The following is a 22842-nucleotide window of genomic DNA, read 5'->3' on the forward strand; positions in this document are numbered from 1 at the left end:
GGCTGATTTCTCAACTCCAGCAGGGCTCAGGAATGTTCTGTGATACAAAGGTAGCTGCTAAACTGAAAATGAGCCCACACCCTCAAGAAGATTGCTCTAAGCTACCTTCAGACTGGTGCTTATTATGCTTAGAAACCATTATTTTATTCTACTAAAGGTGGCACAAGCTGGTGTGAAGCAGATTTTCTCCATAGTGAACCCCAAACCCTTTTGTTCTTCCAGTCTTATGTCTCCATACTCCAGAGACATTCCCTGCCCGCTCGCATACCAGGCTGCCAAGGCATCTTCCTCCTGGCTTACAACACCCCTTGCTCCTCTGGGTCTGCACATGCAAACCAAAGCACACACCCCTGCCAACAGATCCCTGTCCTGTATTGCCACATCCTTCTTATTCCAAACCTGGGCACCAGACAAGACATTGCTGATTGATCCTTTGTCCCCAGATCTGCTCCACTAGACCAGGTTGCTCCAAGCCTCTTCCAACCTGGCCTTGAATTGTTCCTTTCCTGCTGCAAGCTCCATGACAAGCTCTTCCCTGACCAGGAAGCTGCCAGCAGCTCAAGCAGCAGCTCTTCTGCAAGCCCTTCCCCCTGCACCACTGCCCAGGCAAGGGCAGGGGAGCCCAAAGCCTTCACTGTGTGCACATCTCACTGTGCAGCCCCGTGCCCACCTCGGAGCATTGCTCCTGGGTCCCTGTGTCTGTGGCAGCCTGTGCAGGCTGTGTTCTGGTAGGGAGAGGTTTGGAGTTTGTCTCTTAGGAGAAACGTTGTCAGAAGGGCTGAGATGCCTATTGAGGTGCCCCATTGCTGGAGGGTTTCATTAATAGCATTAGTGAAATCAGAGAGTGTCTGAATCAGATAAAGCGGATGAAGGCCACCAGGAGAGTTTGACTCGTGTCTCTTTGGAGGAAAGTTCATTTCCTTCCTCTTTCAAGCCATGAACCTGCGCCAGATAAACTTCATATTTTAAACCTTCTCCTATTAAAGTGCTTCACTGGCTTGTGAGCATCTAGAACCAGAAAGACTGAAACATCATGTACACATGGTGAGCTCCAGAGCCGTGCCACCAACGTGGGAATCCACCCTCGCTTTGCCACCTAAAACCCCATCTGTGCACTGCCCCTGTGTCGAGGCACCCCAGAAACCAGCTCCCAAAGAGTTCAGAAATGAGCATTTCACAATCCCTGTCTTTATTCTCAGTTCATAGACACTTTGTGTGGGAGATCCTTTCACTCCCACCTCTGCAAACACATACATTCCTTCTGCCATAGGATATATTACATGTCATAATTTATATAGATCATTCTGACAAAGCACTTTGTTATGTCATGGTGCCTATACCTGTATAGTCCACACACAACCTCTTATTAGTTTTGGTACATACAATACTAAAAATGAGAACAATAATACTGAAAGCTGTGCCTTGGGGAAGAGTACAACTCTCCCAACAGATGCACAACCAGCAGGAGATGGGCAGGGGAAGAGCCAGGTTCTGGTCTCATATTGCTTGGGAAGTCTCCATGGAATCAGTGTTGTATTTCCTGGTCCATGTTAAACCAAACGCCCCAAAGCGCTCAGCGTGGAGGTATCCTCAGAGGAGAGTTACCCAGTGAAGTGCTTTGCCAAGGGGTTTGTGGTGGACTGGTGGGGCTGGGACCCCGCTACAGCTCAGCTGTGTCCTGGGTGGCCTCTCTCCTCTGAGGGGATGGGATGTTGGTGCAAGGAGGGTGTCCTGCCACAGGGAATTGCGTCCTGTAGCCACTGTGGGAAGCTGGTGACACCTCAGTGGCTGGTGCTGGCTGTAATAGAGTGTCCAGCTCCAGTGACACGGCCACAGAGCAGCGTAACTAAGGGTGGGACACTCACTTCTCAGTTTCAGAGCACTTCAGAGCTGGTCTCCTCTGGCACAGTCAGTGCTCAGGACCACTGAAGTGCTCCATTTAGGGGCATAAATGATTTAAGATCAACCATTTAAATGGTTCATGATGCTGCTGCAGTACCACAAATGCCAGTGTCTGCATCCACCCAGGAAAGGGAGCTTTTTCCAGGAATAGCAATGCAGAAAGGGCATAGAGAGCTACAAGATCACCTTAACTCTAGTTAAGTCAGGTACTGCAAGGCTGGGACCTAAACCTACAGTCTGAATCCATCCCTATTCTGGAACTACCCCTGGAAGGTCTGTCATTGTCCCGGTCAGGACACAAAAGCAGACACCAGGGAGAACACAGGCTCCTGGTAGAAGCGTGTGTGAGCAGAGAAGAGCTTTCCTCAGGAGCTGAGCTCAGCTCGCTCCCGTGTTCTGCCGCTCGGAGCGCGAGCTTCCAGCAGCTCTCAGCAGAGGGATGGATGGAGGGATGGATGGATGGATGGAGGGATGATGGATGGATGGATGGATGGATGGATGGATGGATGGATGGATGGATGGATGGATGGATGGATGATGGATGGATGGATGGGGCTATCTGCAGGAGTGGCTGAAGTGCAGGCTTCTCCTTTTGAGCTTCTCAGGGTTGTTTGAAGCCATGTAAGAGAACTCCCGGAAGATGTCCAGGTACGTGGCATCTCCTGCAAAGATACACAGGAAGAAGCATTAATCCCCATAGTTCCACTTTGTCCCCCTTTGCTACTCCCCCCCCATGGAGATCACGGTGTTTTGGGCCATTTTCACTCGGAACTCCTGACTTCCACCTGGATATGAGGCAGCTCTACATGTGATACAGAGCCTTGCACTGCCTCGGAGGGTCCTGGTTTGCCTTTTCTTCTGTTGTTAACAACAACAGGATTATTCATGAACTTGAACTATGCAAACTGCTCCCAGGCCTCTGGCTTCACAATCAGATTTGGGATAATTCCTCCCTTTTAATAATATTGGTACTTCTTTTCCAGAGCCCAAGAGACAGCAGAGACTGGAAGGAAAGAGCTGAGTGCTCTGGAAGGCAAAGGTCACTCCTCGTGCCACTTGTTCAACAGCTTCATGCAGTCTTGGCACCAGTTTGCTGGAGCCAGTGCTCCAGGAACAGAGATAAGGGCATTTACTCCGTGTCTGGCTTCTCTTCCAGCAGCCAGACTACCCAGAGCTGCTTGTGGCAGGTACAGCATCAGTCCGCCTGTACTGGAACAAAACAACAACCCGTCAAGGGGCACTATCAGGTACTAACAGCTCTCTGTGCTGGGTGACGCAGGGCTCTGTCCGAATCACAGGTGAAGGCAGAGAGTTCAGGTGTCCCAGCAGAGGTTCTTGATAGGATCTCCTCGGTGCGGGGATGGTTTCAGGTTTATGCTGCAATTGTACAGATAATTGGGCACCCGCATCCCCTTAATGGTATCTCTGAGTGTATGTTTGCTGCTTGACATTCTAGGGCAGTATTTGCCACAGTCTGAGCTACTGAGCTCATTTTTACCTGGTGATGAACTCATGTAGCCACAGGGGAGAAGATAAGTGGAAAGATCTCAGATATTCACTGATGGCTACCTTTAGTCTTTCATACTTTCATACTGTGCTGCTTGTTCAACACCAGACATGTCCTGGAGAGTCCCTGGGAGGGTAGATCCACAGCTGCAGAGCTCCCAGGCACATCCTTGTCCATATTGGTGCAGTGCTGAGGGTAATACACAAGCTTGGTTCCACAAAGTCAAGTCAAGCAGGATCCAGTGTGACCGTGGTGTCCTCTTCCACTGTCTCTTTGCAGTCTATAAAGTGTCCAGCCCAAAAGATCTTGAGAGCAACAGTCCGCAGCATTATCCACATAGGGGTGGCAAAGGCTTATAGCATGAGCCTCATTGTCAGGCAGGCTTTGACCAGGATCTGCTGTTCCAGGCACAGCGATGCTCAGGCAATGTCAGGTTTTGTGCCTGCCTCAAACCCACCTTGACCTACCTGTGAGCTCCTGATTACAGCCACTTGAGCCTCTCCTTACCAGTGGGACTCAGCCTGTCCCCACAGCCCCACCAGCGCTGTCCTGTGCCTACAGGCACATCCTGATGCTACAGTGAGACCTGGACAACCACCATCCCCTCCCACCAGTGACAGACCCTCCATGCCCTGCTCTGCCTTTCCTTCTCTGGGAGCATCACACAGCTTCCCAGCATTCCCACCTGCTCCCCACCTTCCTTCCCTATATAAAATCTCCTCCTTTTCCAGGAGAAGAAAAACCCAGCGCTCCCACATCCCCTTCTGCACACAGCAAACAGGTAACTGCCGTGAGGACAAGACTCATCTCTCCAGGGTTTCTCTAGGATGAGTCTCGAGATGTTAAGAACACCCAGCAAGCACTGAATGGGCTGATGTAGAGACCAGGGAACAGCCACTACTTCTCTTTGACTTAGTTTTGACACCAGTGGGATGGTGTCAAAGTGGCACCCTCAGGCAGTGGGATGCAGAATTCCCATTGCCTCCTGCCAGAATATGTTGGTAAAATCATGAGTATATCCTTGCTGAGTGAGATCACCAATCCTCCCGTGTACTGGTGGAGTGTTTATTCTGGTACCATTGAGATTTAACTCCAATTACAAGGATCCTACTGCTCTAGTAAAGCATTAGTCCCAGATTGTTGAAGGTATTTAAGCATTTAATCCTCATTAACTAAAGAAAGAGTCTTTTGGGGATCTGGGTTTCTGCAGCCACATTTCGGTCTCCAATGTGTTTATCCTTGTGAGGTCTGGGGACACCACGCTCTGCTTTAGACAGGAAACAGGTATTAAAATAAAGGGGTGAAGTGGGAGGCAGCAGCAGGGTGAGGAGCAAAGCACGGGTCCCCCAAGCTCTGTGCTTATAAACGTTCTCTCAGACCACACAGCTCTCCTATCAATGCCTTAAATGACTCCTGGTTTCCAAGTATCCTTCACGGAGTTCACGAGCCTACCTGGATGCATTAACTGGGATCTGTTTGTCCCTCCACGGGAAAACAGAGGTTATTCCACAATTCTGCTTTTCTACATTTGTTTTCCATGCCAAGTATGACAGAAATCATGAGGCCAGGCCAGGCTTTTCTTCTTCCTTTATTTCTCTGCCATAGACACACAGTGTGAGAGAAACCAAGGGGAAGGATTGCACTGAGATACGTGGGAAAGGGTGGTCCATGTGCAGAAGATTCCAAGGTCTCCTTTTACAGGATTGCTCATCACATACCAAGCACTGACTGATGCAGGTGCTCTGAAGAAACGTGAATGGGTGGGTTGGGGCAGGGGAGGGTGAGCTGAGCCTCTCACCTTTACCCCAACCTTCTCCCAAAGCATCCTGAAATCACAGCCTCACAAGAGAGCATCACAGAAACCCAAACAAGAAGGCAGAGCATTATGTGCCATTCCAGTCTATTCACTGCCAGCAAATTCAAGCAGAGAAGGAAAACAGGTTAAAAGGGGCTGGTTTTCTAGATCCAGTTAATACAGGCAACAGGGCAAGAAACCCTACACAAATAAACGAAGCCAAAGAAGGAGGAGGGAAGGAGTTTATCTAGCTTTTTATTAAGAGTGTTTCAAGAGACAATAGAAGAGAAGGGAAGGGGGGAAAAAAGGCAGACACAACAGCAATGGTTTTAAAATAGTACAAAGATAATAACATACAGAGTATGTGGTTCCAGAGTTACAGTCAGCACGGGCTGTGCGGGGAAAGGGGGCATTAAAAAACGTGGTACAAAGTCGTACTGAAAGCAGGCAAGTGAAGGGGGTTAATAGGTTACAGCGTATTTACAGCGCGGCAGCCCCTGCGCAGCAGCCCAGCACCCAGTGTGCAGCCAACCCCCCGGGGCAGCTGCCACTGCCCAAAGAACTTCCTTCTCTCGGGGCTGTTTCAATAGGAAGCGTTGGGATTCATGGCCAGGAGGAGGCTTTCTCAGCTCAAAGGCTCTCACCCATGTAACCATATAGGAAGAAAGACTTTACTTCTGTGATTCAGCAGCCACAGCTCTCACAGAGGTGGATCCCAGATGAGGAATCCACACTTAACATCCATGTGCTGGTAGAGGGGCATAATGGGTTCAAATCAACTGAGCCCTGGGAATCCACACTAACACCCATGTGCTGCTATAGAGGGATGCCGTGGATTCAAGTCAACTGAGGTTACAGGTGTGCTGACAACCCAAAGGCAACGTCACCCATGGGAGCACAAGGATGTACAAACTGAACATGCCCCGTCCCAGCCCTCAGTGTGAGTTGGTGCTAAGGGGTGTTTGTGGAGCAAATGCTCCTACTTCAGCCTCCTCAGTGCTGCACCAAACACACGTGGTCCTCCTCATGCCTTGGAAACTATCTTATTCCCACCTCTACCCCTCATTCCCTCCCATAACCATTCAAAGGCTCTGTCTTCCCACTGGGTTTACAGTAACCCCAGCCCAAACTCCCTCCAAGGCTGAGGAGGACCCAGCAGGCAGTTGGATGTGAATCCCATTCCTATGGAAACAGCACTCGATATTCTGGAATCTCACAGAAAAACCTCGTTTCTTCAGAGCTCCCAACTCTCCTGCTCAGCCCCTTCTCCACGGAACAGCACCACACGCTCTCACACACACGGGCACTCACACAGACACTTGGCATCAGCTCACGGAATCCCTTCAGCCTGTTTTGTCTTTGGTTGAAAGCAATAATGCTCGGGCAGTGAGAAGTGGGTTCAGGGACAGTCGAGCAGCACAGGACCAACACAGCAGCTCAGCATTAGACACCGGCTGTGTTGTGGCCACTGGACAGTAAGTTCATCAGTGCATTTCTTTAGGAGGTCCTGCTTTTCCTCTTGCATAAATAATGGCCATTTTGGCTGGTCTGAGATGTCACCTCATCTCCTTGATGCTGAGCACGGTCTCAGCTTCTCAAATCTAGACAAATTCTGCCAATTCCCTGGTTTTCCTCTGGACTGCTCAAAGGAATTCCTCACTGCAGAGACCATCTCAGAGACAACAGCATTAACATAACCTGAGGCTTCCCTGGGTGACGTGTGGAGAGGGAACACAGAGAGCATCATCTCCACATCCCAGCAACCTGAACTCATCCCATTTGGAATCAGAGACATGTGGCAGACCCCAAAGATTCAACCCTAGACTGCCTTGTCCAGGCACTTGGTTGTACAGGGTTTGGGTCGAGTCAAACAAAAGCTAGGGCAGGGATGTAACTATTCACCCAGACCCCCAAAACTCAAAAGGTGACAGAATCCGCATGGCTGAGGCGATGGTTTGGGTCCATTTGTGTTTTGGCAATGCCTGGCATGTTGCTTTCTAGACAAAGGCAACTCTCCTCATGTTAACTGTGGTTGCAACCAAGTCAGATGGATAACATAGGCGCTCTTTGAAACAAAAGGAAGAATGAAAAGAGAGGGGTTTTGGCTTCCGATACCTCAAACAAGATTGTACAACACAAACCCAGCTGTAGTTGAAGGCGGCAAAAAGGAAGGTGGATGATGCCCGCCCTTCCCTGGAGCCTGCTTGGCCTTTTGCTTTGCTGAAAAGAAACTCTCTGTACAGCTTCCCCACTCTCCCCTCCAAACCCCTACGCACACACACACAGACACATGCACCCACCCAAAGAAAGCAAGGAAACACAGAGAACATTGAGAAGTGCCTTTTTCCTGGAGAACCTTTTTGCTTTAGAAACTGCAGGATGGGTTAAAGTGATCGTATTTTGAACTCGAGGCATTTATGATGTGTATAATGGAAACAGGAGCGAAAAGGGGGGAGGAAAAGGGAAGGAATTGTGTGTGTGAGGGGGGAAAAGGCAGGTTTTGAAGGATATTCCCTAAGAATGCTACAAAAAAATCCTGACATTAAATACAGACCAACTGTATTGAAGAAAATTGCACTAATCCTCTGGGCACATCAAGAATAAATTAAACACTTAACAAACAAGTTCACTGCTTAAAAAAAAGACAGCACAAAACCCATAACAAAAAGAACATAAACACCCCCCCCAATACTGTATGTAGGAAAAGTGCACAAAGTTGCTTTATACATTGAGTCTAAATAAAGTACCAATACATGTTAAATAGAGAAATTGTCTTGCAAGACACTGCTTTTTGCATCAGTATTTACATATGCTTTGACTTCATGTACTTCAGCAGTGAGTCAGAGCTTCAGTGGGCCCAACCGGGCAGGACTTTTGTCTTGTTCTCCTGAGCCACTGGTGCTGACTGTGAAATCAAATGACCCAAAGGGGAAGCCGTGGCTCCAGTTCTCACTGGCTTACAGCAAGGATCAGTCATTTCTAACTCCTAAAAAGCTGGAAAACCGATGGGGGTGGTTGAAGTTGCTGTACATGTAAAAAACAGCCATTGCTGGGCAATGACCGTGCTGAAACTCATGAAGAGAGCAGGACCATGGCAGTGGTGAAACACCCATTTCACTTTTGAGCTCTCTGAAGTACCCTGAAAGATGCCAGCTCTGATTCAGTGCCCCAGGAAAGGGCACAGCTCGAGGGGACACCAGCACTGACAAAGCCTCAGTTGGTGCAGATCGGTACGAAATGGGACAGGGTTATCAAAGAGGATCCATCCCACAGAATCTCTCAGTCCCTGACCCAGGAAGCAGAGCGGGTTCTTGGCTGGATATTGGTTAGTACTGAGCACTAAGCGCTGATCCGGATGCTGCAGGGTGATCTGCATGACCTAAGCACAGCACAGTCCTGCTGAAGGCAGCTTCAGGGCTTTGCTGTATTGCTGCAGGCTCAGCACCACAACCCATTCTGCTGGACAACAGCCTCCAGCACCAGCTGAGCTCTGCAGAGAGCAGTGAGCTCTGCAGGGTGATCTGTAACACGACAGACTTGCTCCTGAGCCCACCCAGACTGACAGCAACACCAGCACCAGCTGCAAAGTGGGCTTGACTGGGAAGGGAAGGGTGTCAAATGGGGCAATGACAAGTGAAGGCATCACCCGTTTGAATTTAGGGTGATTTGGACCAGAAAGAAGACAAAGGCCAATGCAAAGGACCAAGGGATGAAGCTCCATGAGAACACGAAGCAGTAACCTTCTGTAATCCTGCACAAGAAATGCCAGCTGTACCTCATATGGATACCAGGAAGAAAGATATTTAACCTAGGGCATATTAAACACAAACTGAAGGAGACCATGTAGCAGCACTGCAGCAACAGCTATGCACAGTGCACATCTGCCTGCATCTGGTGTCACTTACACAGCTGTATGCCTGGGGCCAGCCCTCTGCACTCAGTGATCATAGAACGGTTTGGGTTGGAAGGGACCTTAAAGCTCCTCCAGCTCCAACCCCTGCCACGGGCAGGGACACCTTCCACTAGAGCAGGTTGCTCCAAGCCCCTGTGTCCAACCTGGCCTTGAACACTGCCAGGGATGGGTGACAGGATTCCAGAGCCACATGTGGGAGCTACAATCAGGACATTGTCCCTACTCACAAAGAAGCTGTCCTCTGAACTAGGCATTTATACATCCTACTTTTCCTCTGAAGCTGAATTGCATTTTAAGTGGCATTTTATGCCACACTGCTTCATCCCACATGCACCCATCCTGAATCACTCCTGAGGGTGCCACAGCTGAACAGAATGTGAATATAACCAAGGGATCTGCTCTGCCAACTTTTACTCCAGAGTTCAGAGGGAGTATTGCCTGGTCAAAGGCTATGGGATAGTTTCAGATCAGGCATTGAGCCACTAAGGAGGGAGAAAGCAAACTTGCATCCTGCATCCCTCTCTAACCCAGGAGTGTGCTGTGAACCAGGAGGTTCATGCAAGTCAGTTCAGCAGCAGCACTGCTGTGTGCAGAGCTCTGCCCCCCGGACAGAAGGAGTGGGCTGAAGGAGAAAATGCCACGAAAGGTCAATGATGAAAAGGCTGATGGGGCCAAGCTCATTAGTTTTTATTTTCCAGGACTGATGGAAGGAGATTGTTACTTATGGAAGCACAAAAGGCCCTGGGGCAGCTTTCGCACTGCCATTGATCTGCAGCAGCTCCAGCACGGTCACCGGGAGCATTCCAGATCCACAACTGGGACTGAGATCAGAACTTGGTGCTCAGCACCGTGCATTCCAAAGGGAACAAGGAGAAAGCAACAAGGCAAAGATGGATTTCAAAACCCAGACTGCACAGGTGGAAAACTGCGCTCTGGCTGCAGCAATGCTTGGGACAGCACTTTCCTAAGGAAGAAGGGACTCTCCCATGAACTGAGAGGACACCCTACCAGAGACTAAAGTGGAGTTTAATGCTCCACTTTTAGATGTGAGCATGGACACTGGGTGCTGTTGGTTCAGTCTGAGGGCAGCATCTCGAGTGAGGAGCTGGATCACTGTTGCTTCAGTATCTGAGGACACACGTCAATAGAACAGACCCGTGAAGGTTTATAAGGGGCACAGCACAACAGCAGCCAGAATAAAACAATATAAAGGACTCAAACATGTATTGGATGAAAAATACTCTGATTGTGTATCACTGCTGATGTAATGCAGGAGGATGGGGAACTCTGCCTGGTATTCCTGCGTTCCTTGCTAGATCCTGATCCCCTCAAGATCCCAGCACTATCCATAAGGCACAATGGCCCAAGCCCAGAGCCAGCAGCCTGGGAGCCCAAGCAGGTAAATACCAGTTGTGGACTGACAGCCACGAGCCCTGAAAAACTGATGTCAACTGCAGCTGAGGGCATTCCCAGAGGCTCTTACAGGGGCACACCTCAGCCTGGCACCCAAAATCCCAGCCAGAGGATAAGCTGCCAGTGGTACATGGTGCTCTGAGGCAGCACTACATGGCTGCGGCATCTCTGCAGAGCTACTGCAGCATGATCCCCATAACGCAGACCACAAACACAGCAACAAAGTGCTCGAAGTGAAACCACATTCCCCCACTCCAGCAAGGAATAATACGAGGAGAGAAACAAAAAGAAGAAGGTTCTGCCGGTCACTGGAATTGGGGAAGTCAAAAGCCCCTGGGCCAGCTGCTGAGATGCCCATCTCACACGCTTCAGCATGCGGGGGGAGAGCACAGAGGGATGGATACACATGCAAGTAGAAGTCTCCTTCACAGAGATGCTAAGTCAGAAATCTGAAGTGAGCAGGAAACAAACTGAACCAAAGTCCAATTGCATCGTGCAGCCAGTCGTTCGGGCAGTGGGAGTTGGACGTGGCTTCTCTTCCCTGACAGAAAGCCCATCGCCAGCGACAAGCTTCTCCCAGCCTCAACAAATTAGCACTGCTGCTTCCATAACACTATATGCAGGTTGGCCCTGGAAGCAGGTGAGCTATGGCTTTGACCAGCTAACCACCAAGGGCAAAATAAGGGGAGCGTGGCTGGTATAGTCCTGAGAGCAATCGAGGTGAGGAGCCATCGCTCTCAATCCTACCCCTTCCGTCGTGCCTTCTGGAGCAAAATATCTCTCTGCCCCTCAAAACAGCCTGGTCCTGACTTCGAGGTCATCTTTTAGCTTTACAAGCTGCTGCAGCAGTCCCATGGGTGAGCAGGCTGCTGGTCATGCTGCCAGGACAGAGGGCTCCACGTCAGAATCCCTCCCAAACTGTTCAGATGAGAACTCAGTGCGTGGCAACCACACTGAAGCAGAGACAGGTCTGATTGTATCGTTGGTGGGTTCCTCCTGGTGACAGAGGGTTTCCTTTTCTTGTTTTCTTTTTAAATGCTAAACTCACCTCCCATACTTTTCACACACTCAAGTCCACGTGCCATGGTCTGTGGTTATGCCCTAGGAGTCTCCTATACAAAATCAACCATCCAGTAGTCAAGCATGAGAACTTAACGCTAACAGGAAAGATCCCTTTTCCTTCCTGTGTGCATCTCAACCTATAAGTGCAGGCATCAAAAACAGACCAATCTGCAAGAAACACCAAGATACCAAGGATGGGGCTTCTCAGGGCTTCTAGAAGTTCAGCCCAACTTCAAGACAGCGAAGGGGAGGTGGGGGAGTTGTCACTAACACTCATCTATATTAAGGCTGATGAACTCCTGTATACACTTCCTGTACTGCAGCTCAGTAGGGCTGTTGCTGGGATATTGACCTGGTTGTCCAAAGGGCCCCTCTGCTTCTCGCATTTCCTCATTCATCCGAGCCAGACGCAGCCTAGGGAGAAAGCACAAGGGAGAGGGGTTTGGTTATTCCTCTCCATGGCTATTTACAGGCAATGTTCCTCTACACATGCACTGCAAAGTCCTGGCTGCACTTACAAGGTGACAATGTCTGCGTTGGCTGCCTGGACTGCAATGCTGAGCGGGTCCTGCCCATCGCCATCCACTGCGTGTTGATTTGCTCCTCGCTTGAGGAACAAGCAGACCTGACTGTAGAAGGGAAAGAAAAGACCATCAGAGCAGAAATTCCAGCTCCCCCACCCCACACTGAAGTGAGCAGAGGGCACTGTCCTTCCCTAGGCAGGTACAGCTTCACTTATATTGGTCTAAACCAGGAAATGCTGCACTGGCATGGAGAAAGGAATGGGTGTATAGGAGCCAAATTACCCCCATCCATCTATATGGGGACAAACACCCTTAAAGATAACCAAAAAGGCATGTTTTGCAAATAACCAATTCACCAAACCCCACCTCCCTTGCCCACCTCACCCCATGGCTCCCACTGTTAAGGATGAATCTCAATCCAAGGGTGATGGAGCCCATCACAGCAACGTGCAAAGAACTTACCCAGTGTGCCCCAGGTACGTGGCATGATGCAAGGGAGCTCGGCCTCGGATATCTCTTTGGTTAACGTCTGCCCCATTCTGCAGCAGGAATTCACAGGCTATCAAGGAGCCCTGGCAAAAGAAAGAGGGATTTCTAACTCAATTCAGCCCCCCAGTACTGAGGGGATGTGTGAGCACATACCAGGCTCTAAGTTGGCCGTGGTCAGTGCACTCTGAACTAGAGCCAAGACCTCCCATTCCCAGCCACCAGCACAACGTACCCCCATCACAGCTTGAATCAGAGGAGTTTTGTTTTCATCTTCATCATTCACCCAGTTGATCTCAGCCCCATTTGCAAGTGCTTCTGCCATGAGAGGCAGGTTTCGGGCTTGTGCTGCCTTGTAGATCAACAAGCCAGGATGCAGCTCCCTCAGGTCCTCCAAATCTGATGCTTCTTGCTCAATCTCTGCTTCACCGCTTGACTCCTCTGACACCTCGCACTCTAAGAGGCAGAAAAGGATGGAGAGAGGTGACCCAAAAGCTTCGTATTTCCAATTTCTTATGTTTCCTGTTGTTCTAGCACCAGACAGTCCTGACCACCCATCCTGCCTTAGCTGCCTCCCCACACTTGTGGCCTGTGACACCCACCTTCCTCTGTCACGCTGTCCACCACAGAGCCAAACACCAGGATATCAGTGCTGCCGTCTGTGCTCCCTCCAAGTCCACTGTCACTGCTCAGACCTGCAGGGCCAACAGAAGACAAACCAAGCCCATTTTAATACCCTGGCATTCCAGTACCAGGCACAGCTGAGACCACAGGGGGGAAAAGGGCTGCGCAGAACGTCACACACACACTGCACCGGGCACTGCAGCGAGGGAGAGGGGGACTGCTATCCCATTTAGCCCCACTCAATAACACTGCCCAAGGAGAAATTGCAAAGCCTTATGGTGTCCATGTCCCCACGCTGCCCTTCATGCAGGGATGCTCCAACACTGCCATGGCACTTCGGACTGCTGAGGACAGCCCTTGCTGCAATCCATGAGGGACGCCGTGACGTAGACTGGAGCAGAGCAGCAGCAGAGACAGCTTTGCAGCAGGTAATGCAGTGTCAGAAGCAAACAGACACCCCTCTGCTTTTACCACTAATAATCTCAGTTTCTACTCTATCCATGCTCTCCCCAGAGCTTTTCAGTTGTCACTGGGGCACTTGCCAATGCATCGCTCTTGTGACAGATTACTGACCATGACTGGGGCAAATATTATCAACAGTGCGTATCTCAAGCCAAAATCCTAAAGCAGTCCATTAGCTCATTCACCCTCACAGATATCCCTTCCCTTTCCCCACAGTGCTTCCCACCTTCCCTGCTTAGCTGATGAATGTTACAACACAAGAAATGGAGTCAGGAAGAGAGGAAGCGACTTGCCCAAGGACACACAATGTGTCAGTGGCAGAGAAATGTTGCACCTTTCCAGCTTGCACCCAAAAGCAGTCAAGAAAATGACAGAAAGGCAGGAATGCTGCTGTGGGAACAGGGATGGCACATCACCATTGTCCCAAAGGATGCTTGGACCTCTTGGGAACTCCATCTGGATTCAGCTTCTTGCTGCTTTTAACTTCCCAATGGCTGTAAGAGCTGGGGGTGTCTGTCCTCCCACAACTCAAGAGGTTAAGGCCCCATGATCTACCCCAAGACCTACCCTCAACCCCTTGTGATTAGGAATTAAAACAAGCTGACAGAAGGTTTCTAAAGTACGAGCTGAGTAGTCTTTGCAAAGAGTAACAGCAGGGAAGGCTGCAAGAACTAAGGATCTGAGCCTTGAAAAGCACAGCAGAACAGGACACCTTAACCTGAAAGGCTGTCTGTTGAAATCTTCAAGCAGCTACAGCTAGGTCCCAGATAAAGAACGTTACCTAAATCAGTGGTCCTGGCATCATGGCTCACAAGTGATCCTTCAGCACTGATCAACAGCCAAAGGAGATAATGAAGCTACAACAGGGCAGGTTTGAAGTGGCACATATTTGGATCTGCTGTCAGAAAAATCATTGCTGGTTTTTGTAGAAAGTGCTCTCCATTGTCAGGACAAGCAAAGAGTGACTCCAACAAGTCTACATTTACATCCAAGCAAGAAAGGAGGATCTGGCTCATATCACACAAACATTAATACATCAAATTCCCAGTTCTGTTCCCACTGAATCAGTGATAAAATTCCTATTTTCTTCTACAGGATCAAGATAAGGCTGTGGAGCAATTCTGAAGTTTTGCATCCCTCAAGTGTTGTTTCTGTTGACTAATAACCCTAAATTCCTTGAAACAGGAAGCGCCCTTAAGGCCCTGATTCAGACAAGCACTGAAGCATCATCTTCTTGATTTCAAGAGATAACACGTACTTGTAGCAAAGCCTCTCATTTCCTGCTGTGCTGACTCAGGACCCTAAATATTTCTCAGAAGTTCATACAATAACAAGCAACTGAGCTGGTAAGTTGTAAGAAGTTACCACTCCTCAGCTAAGTATGATAATGGACCACACGACTGGCCTGTGAAGATGTGGGGCATTTGAAGTAAACACTTCTCACTTCCTATTTGCCATGAGATCCCACCTGCAGAGGATTGGATCCTTTACCTCATCTGAGGGATAGTTGTTCCTTTAGGACGTAGTAACTTGAGTCCTGAGTCAAGTGACGTCCCTCTCCAGGTGAGACCCCACTTGGAGCACTGTGTACAGTTCTGGTGTCCCCAGCACAAGGACAAGGACTGCTGGAGCGAGCCCAGAGGAGGGCCATGAGTATGATATGGAGGCTGGAGCACGTGAAGACAGGCTGAGAACATTGGGGCTGTTCAGCCTGGAGAAGAGAAGCTGCGTGGAGACCTCAGAGCAGCTTCCAGTGCCTAAAGGGGGCTACAAGGATGCTGGAGAGGGACTCTTCATCAGAGACTGCAGCGATAGGACAAGGGGCAATGGATTTAAACAGGGAAGGCTTAGGTTAGATAGAAGGAAGAAATTCTTTACTGTGAGAGTGGTGAGGCCCTGGCACGGGTTGCCCAGAGAAGCTTTGGCTGCCCCATCTGGAACTGGATGACCTCCAGCTCCTTTCCAACCCAAACCATTCTATGATTCTATGCAGGAAACCCTAGGAAGCTTTCTTGCCTTTCAAAAGCCTGCCAAGCCTGTCTTCCCCACAAGGGACTGATAATTCCATGCTTCTACGTACAGGTTCCAACCATTTGGCTGAAAGAAAACACATAACTGCTTCTGAAGCTTGGTTCGGACAAGTAAAATTTGGGTGTCTCTTTTGCTGCCAGCTGCCAGAGCGTCACCTTACCTCCGTCCAGGAGGAACGGCGTACCGCTCCCACCGGGACCAATGCCACTGCCACTCCATGGGCCAGCTGCTAGCGGATGCTGCATAGAGATGTGGCTGGCACCTAGAGGAAGGTGGACGGAACATGAGGGGAGTTCATCGTCACAAACACAAAAACTGTCCAGAGTAGGACTTGTTTAAAAAAAAAAAAAAGGAAAAAAAAAGTAAAAGCCAAAATGAAAACCAGGGGAAAAAAAAAAAAAAAAAAGGCTGATGGAATGCAAAAGATGTTGGGAAAAAAATCCCATCAGAATGCAAACACCAGGGACTGACTGGGTATTAAAATAACAACAGAGCAATGGGTTGGAGTTTGTGTAACTAACTCCCCATCACTCCCCTGAAATATTTACCCTCTCTCCAGTGAGGCCGATACCTTCCCTTAGGTCTGGTGCAATGCACGTGCCCTGGCAGAGCTGGAGGTGAAGCGTGCCAGGAGCAGGGACACTTTCTTTGTACTTACTGCGTGGGCCGGAGCCAGCACCGGTGTCAAAGTAGGAGAAGAGAGAGTCCAGCTCGTCAGGGCAGAAGAGGGAATCTCGGCGGAACTTCCTCTCCAGCGTAGCTGCTATTTTACACACAGAGATTTGAAACACATGGTTAATAACATGCAAACGAGAATCCTACAGCTGTATTTACACAGGCTGAGCTTGCACGTCCAAGGCAACCCACTGCCCAGTGCCATACTCATGCCCATGAACTACACTATCAGAATACAACAAAGAGCTGACCACAGGTGATACACTGCAGACCAAGAGCATCCTGAGCAGCCAGAACCCTTTAGAAGCATGGCCTCTCTTACAGACCAGGTAAAACAAAAAGGATTTGAAACTCATTACAAAGCAGGAAACTGGGATACAAAAGAAAACGCACAAAGTAAGCATATATATGGTCTTATACATATATGTATCACTCTATGCTGGATATCCTTAGCCACAAAACCTCCTTAAACAGATGGAAAACATTAAGAAATGGCTCTAAAGACCTGTGTCAACACAGTTTGTGCAACAGCATTTTTGCTTCTACCTCTGGCAGGCTTGCAGGTCCTAAAGCCAGGGCCCCACAGTGTTGTAAGGGCAGTTGTGAACACACCTACAGAGTGGAGGGCAGGCCCTGCTCTGCATGGGCAGCAGGGCGAGGGGGGTTCCCACCTGAGGACAACATGGCTGGGGATGCATTGCCTGCGTCGTGGCGGTACTTCCTACGAGCGGTGGGTGCTTTTGTGGTGCTGTTGTGCCTCTGGCACTTCTTCACACACCAGCGCCGAGGCTTCCGCTCGTTCTCTGTCAGAGTCTCCCCATTTGGCAGCTTCTTGAGGAATTTCTTCTCCACATACTTCACCTTGATCCAGGCTTCCTTGTCCTGCCTAAGAGGAGAGCAGCATAAAGCTGTGCACAGCATCATGATTCACCTAAAGCCCCAAGGAGATGGAGCTGCTCTGGGTCATTTTATCAACCTGGCTTTGAGTCCTAACTGTATTAAGAAAGGAGAGTTTCTCAAACCTAACAATATCTGCTATTTCAAAGCAAAGCTAAGAAGTGCAGGGTGTATCTGAGAGTGGAATGAGACGTTCAACCATAGGCAACACCATGTGCTTCAATACATGTATTTGCAAGGTCTCAGAGCAAGTGGAAACCCAGCAAGCCCTGGTTCCCAAGCATGTTTCACCAGGTTGCTGGCTGGTAATGCCCCACTGACCTTCCTGAGAGTCAAACTCAGGGTAGATACAGAGGGACTGGACTCACCTGGAGCTCCCTGATGTTGGTTTCTTAAGTCCCAACTCTTCACACTGTGCCTCATAAATCTGATTCATGGTGCTGTTCCCCAGCTCGCACATCAGCTGCAATACAACGGGGAATGAATGAAACCCTCAGGTGAGGAGCTGACTTCCCTCTAGTCTAGCTTGCCACCAAGTAAGTCTCCCTCCATGTCCAGCATTTATCTATCTCTTGCTGTTAAAAGCCAACACTCACCTTCAGTAACTCTGGCTCCCAGGAGTCCAGTGTGAGAGATCGGACCTTGGAGCAGTGAACACCCAGACTCCTATTTATCCAAAAGGAAGAAAACTGAAATGGTTACATGCCTCAAAACAGAACTTCTCATGCATCATAAGATGAACAAGATTAATCCAGTTCTTATGTGTTTATCTATGCAGATATAGTTATAGCAGAGTTTTATGCATATGCATACACAGATGTGCATCACTTTTGGATCTGTACAAACAGATCAAGAAATCACTTTGGAATTTATCTGTACCAACATTATGATCAGTTATACTTCAGGCTCCACTGTTCTTTCCAGGAGCTTGCAGTCCATCCCTGCCTGGCAGCACAGAGCACACGTGCACCCAGTACCTGTGGATACCGGAGCACTCGATGCACAGCAGAATGCCCAGGTTGATACTGGCCCAGCGAGGATCTGGCTGACCACAGTCACAGCACTGGTCATTCCCAGGAATGCTCTGCACTCTCTGCAGGATGGATTCTCCTTTCACACTGCGCTCCCGGGAGTCTGTAGCAGAATCAATGCTGCTGGTTGATGGGGAAGCAGTCCGGTCCAGTCTCTGCAGGGAAAAAAGGGGTCTAGGATTCTGCAGAGCACTGTGAAACAAACCAGAGCTTTGCAAAGCAGAGGCATTGATAGGAAGCGTTACCTGAAGAAGGATAAACTAAGGCCAGTCCAAGAAAGGAACAGGGAAAGCCTCACTAATGTCTATTACTGCCACAAGGCTGTGCTGCACCCCATCCCTGCTCTGGCAGCACACAGACCACTGTCTGGCAGGCTACTTGCTATCATTGTGCCTTGCTTGCACTTGTCCCAGCTAGGGAGCAAGTCCTTCCCAGGGGAACACAGTTCCTAGGTGAACAGCAATCCACGTGGATGACAAGAAAGTGAAGATGTCAGGACACTGATTTAAAGCCTTGTCTTTCCCCCAGCCCAGCTTTATAAGCGTGGCTTTGGTTGGTGAATAATTGTTGCCTTTGAATTCATACTGACAACAGCTCCCTTCCTTGAGGGCAGAAGTATTTCCCGACAGTTCACATAGACACGGGACCTATCACAGCCCAGAAGGCCACTATCAGAGCTCTGAGGCACAACTCTGGATCTTTCATGACCCCCTCACTCACTTCAATATAGTAGCTGTCGGGACTCTCCCGGTACGCAGAAGCGATGCTCGCTTGCACAGCCTGGATCCAGGCCTGACGCAGCTTCTCCGAGTCAGCCTGCAGCATGCAGCTCCTGAGAAGGAAGGAAATGAGTTGGAAAGAGCAAAAGGACAGAGTTCCACTTCCTCAGCATAGACATTCCACAGACTTACTTGGTAGGTGAGACGACCTCAAAGCAAAACCTCCTCTCGATGTCTTCACATGGCTTGACAGTACAGAGCCGCAGGTCTTCCACCACGACTGTGAGGACATCCTGAAAGGGTGAGAAGAGGTGGCTTTGTTGGCTCCCTCAATCTGTGTAGGACACAATCAGGCCTCTCAGAAAACTCCTTCCCAAACCCTGCTGCTTTAGCATATGCTGAGTCCAGAAGAGCAGAGCCAGCCCACCACTGGATAACTCCAGGGCAATAGGAAGGGGTTATACAGAACCAAAGCATGGGACAACATGCACCTGAAGTGGCAGGTCTACCGGGGACTTCAACTTCCTCTGCTGAACAGGGGTATTTAGGTTGCCACATACACCATCTGCTGCCACTGAGTTCTCAGCACGGTCTAACTTTGGAGCACAATAATGCCTAAATGGTCTTCCTGTCCCTCTGATGCAATTCCCCTCCCCACTCCTTCCACCCCACTCCCCCACCGTGGTTGGAAGTCCCCAGCAAAGCAGGATACCAGACGAGTTGGCTAATCTGCCAGTGTCATCTGGGGCAGCCTCACTGACCTTTAGCTTTTTCTGGTACACCAGCTGACTGTTCTGTATGGAGAACCACCTCCTGAGGGAAGACAGACAGACAGACATCAGAAGTGAACAGCAGAGCTACAGAGAGGCAGTTTGTTCTGGCAGAGCAGGTTATCTTTCCATTTAAAAAGAGTGCGATTTATTTTGAGAAGCTGGAAAGTCATGTCACAAGAAAAGCTCACACTTCTCCAGTGCCCTCCCTCAGAGAACAAAAAAAGGATTTCCAGCCTTAAGGAATGACTCCTGGCATCAGGATGCTGTGATGGCAAGTGTTCTAGATACGTCAGTGGATAGCAAGGAGGAAGGAAAGACAGGAAGAAACCGAGGAGTAGAGCCTCTGCTAGTGCCTGTGATTTCTGGGGCAGCAGCCTGTGTGTGCACACTGGGGCAGGCAGTAAATCCAGTGCCTGTGGGACACGTTGCACTGGTTAGGACATACTTGCATAGGTGCTCAGTGGGGATATTGACATTTACTGTGGAAGTTGGTCAAACAATGCCAAAGCTCCTGTTTCCTCTACAGGCAGGTACATGTGAAGGAAGTCTACCTTCTTAGGAGGCAACACATCACCAGCTAGCAGCTTTCCATTACAATACAAGTGACAGAAGGTCCATGTGATGCTGACAGTGGAGATAATTCTCTGGTGTCTTAATCCCAAACCCCAGGTCATTTCCTCATTCCAAGATATAGCCTAAGATATAGCCTCCATGGTCATCTTCATGGAGGGCAACGGAAACCATCACCATCTCTTAAGCTTCAGGAAGAAGGTACTGGAATACCTGAGCATAGAGAGTCAGAGGCTTGCAGCAAGATGTTATTTAGAGCATGTACTACATACTCTGCTTGCAAAGGAACTAGGTTCCCTGGGAAAATGAGATGAGACAGGGTTCTCTTTCTTCTCTCATTGCTGAAATATTAAATAGATAAAAGACAACAAAAGGATTTGACATATCTGGGGAGAAATGGGAAAATACAGGTACCTGGAGGCCACCCCAGAGCATGCATTTCTGCCTGGTGCTGGCTCCCAGCCCCGTATCCCGAAATGTGGATTTTGCTGTTCTCTCTGCCTGCCCCCCTCCTGCTCACAGGAGGGGGAGGCACCAACAGTGAGTAGCTAAGTGACAGTGAGAAGGTGATGAGTAGGCTGCAGGAGCTGTGAATAGCTCAGATGCAGGCAGAGTGGCTCAGAGTGGGTGGGACTGAGGAGACAGAGATGGCTGAGGGGAGGCTACAGACTCTGTATGGCTGGGATGTAGGAGGATACAGGGAGGAATCGTTCCTCTCTATCACAAGAGTCAAGCACAGGCCTGGATATTAACCCAACATACTTTGAATGTATCTCATAGCCAAGTAAAAGACCTCTTAATATTGTATCATTTCCCTATTATGTGAGAGGAGGAAATGTAGGTCAAAAAGGCATTGATCTCATGCACTAGAAACTCATGGGAAGGGCTTGAATCCTTTTGCACAGCCGTGTATGAAACCCATTGACTCTCTCACGGGAAGCTAAACGCATCAGTATCGACCAAGGCTAGAACATGAAACCTTTGCTTCCCCTTCCCCAAGGTCTCTGGCAGCTGCAGACACTCCTGACTAGTGCAGGCAGCACATGGCATTCCCAGTGACCTATCAGATGAAACACTTTGCATTATTAAGAGCAGGGTCAGGGCACTGAAAGCCATTTCCCAGCTCCCAGCAGCACAGTTGGTGTCTCCACTCTCACATACCTCCCTATCTCAAAACAGACAGGTTTGATTCTCATGGCATGTCCTGCTAATAGGGTATTTCTCTTAGTTGTTATAAATGTATAGCTTTCCTAGGGCAATATTCAAACTGCATTGTGCCTTATCTTCCCTGCATGGAACCTGGCCATTCTTCCACTGTGGAAAGCACTCCTGGGTTTTTGTTTCCTGGCATTTACTAAGATGCAGAACACGAACTGGCTCATTCTATGATGCAGCCTCAGAGGAATACACAGCTTAGAATCTTTCCAGTGATAACAACAGTTGCTAAGATGTCACTAAAAGTGAAGTGTGCTCCTGTGCAGGCAGTATTAGCTGCATTCAAAGTCTCAGCCCAAATATCAAATGGAATATGAGTTATGACTCACCGATTCCATGTTTTGAAAGCATTGCTAGCTCTCTTGAAGAGGTAGCCTTCCATCACCACTCCATTTGGGGCATCAACATTAAACTCCACCTTCGAGTCATCATAGGAGAAGTCCTGCGAACAGAAAGAGGCTGAGACTCTAACACGACTGCACTCTGTAGGACCAAGATGAAGATGAGCTTAGTAAAAACATCAAGAAGGGAAAAACATCTATGTAAAATCTAAGATTCAGGCAGAGCCATCTGTCACAGCATATCCCTGTGCCTTAGTGGGCTGCAGCCATGAATAGCAGTCATGAGCTATTCTCATTCCAGTAAGCTTATGTGACCCTATTTTTTGCAGGAAAGCACTATACATGCTGTATTTCTCCCCTCTGGCAGCTCATAACAAGAAAGGCAGGTTGCTCCTAATAGTGAGGGCTAAAAATTCCCAGTATTTGGGGCAGTCTGCAATGGGAAATAAAGCAATAGAGGTGCTTTTCACTGGCTGAATTAGCAATTCTGCTGCCACTTCTCTGTTCTGCAAGTGGCCAGGAACAGAACAAACCCCTTTTCACACAGGGAAAACAGGCATGGTGATTTCTGGAAGGAAGACTTATCGATTCCATTTTCCTTAGGAATCATCATGTGCCATCTCCAATCTGTGCTCATTCAATTCTCTACACTACGCTACCAGTCGGAGCTGATTTGTCAGGTTTGGCACTGATTCATCAGCCAGATCTCATGGATCCTGACAGCTGCTGAGCAAGACACAGAGCAGAGAGAATAGCAGCTGCCCTCACAGAACACAGGATCCTGCTCCCTGGGCCATCGTCTGCCTCCTTCCCAAGAGATACTAGGTCAGGAAAGCCAAATGACTTTCCCCTCTAACCTGGGAACTAAGGCACATTGTCTCTTTGCACAGTGATCCCACTCC

General features: G+C 49.2%; 1 protein-coding gene across 5 annotated transcripts in view; it reads right to left on the reverse strand.

The window, feature by feature from the left end:
• Positions 1-1166: 1166 nt before the first annotated feature.
• The window catches only part of ACAP3 (ArfGAP with coiled-coil, ankyrin repeat and PH domains 3), a 79010-nt gene continuing 57334 nt past the window's right edge, over positions 1167-22842 (reverse strand). For 2 of the 5 annotated variants that reach the window (XM_030507729.1, XM_030507733.1), the window contains 16 exons: positions 21929-22041; positions 19803-19854; positions 19234-19334; positions 19043-19154; positions 18269-18477; positions 17888-17957; positions 17660-17754; positions 17066-17280; positions 16378-16482; positions 15880-15981; positions 13205-13297; positions 12838-13058; positions 12579-12688; positions 12111-12221; positions 11945-12006; positions 1167-2564 (listed from right to left, as the gene is read on the reverse strand). In XM_030507729.1, coding sequence (XP_030363589.1) covers positions 2458-2564; positions 11945-12006; positions 12111-12221; positions 12579-12688; positions 12838-13058; positions 13205-13297; positions 15880-15981; positions 16378-16482; positions 17066-17280; positions 17660-17754; positions 17888-17957; positions 18269-18477; positions 19043-19154; positions 19234-19334; positions 19803-19854; positions 21929-22041 — 1878 coding nt within the window. In that variant the 3' untranslated portion in view covers positions 1167-2457. Of the gene's footprint in view, positions 2565-4984; positions 12007-12110; positions 12222-12578; positions 12689-12837; positions 13059-13204; positions 13307-15879; positions 15982-16377; positions 16483-17065; positions 17281-17659; positions 17755-17887; positions 17958-18268; positions 18478-19042; positions 19155-19233; positions 19335-19802; positions 19855-21928; positions 22042-22842 lie in introns of those variants that run through there. The other 3 variants (XM_030507731.1, XM_030507730.1, XM_030507732.1) reach the window with 3 other exon arrangements.

Source organism: Strigops habroptila, chromosome 16 (genome assembly GCF_004027225.2).
Source record: "Strigops habroptila isolate Jane chromosome 16, bStrHab1.2.pri, whole genome shotgun sequence".
NCBI classification, from domain to species: domain Eukaryota; kingdom Metazoa; phylum Chordata; class Aves; order Psittaciformes; family Psittacidae; genus Strigops; species Strigops habroptila.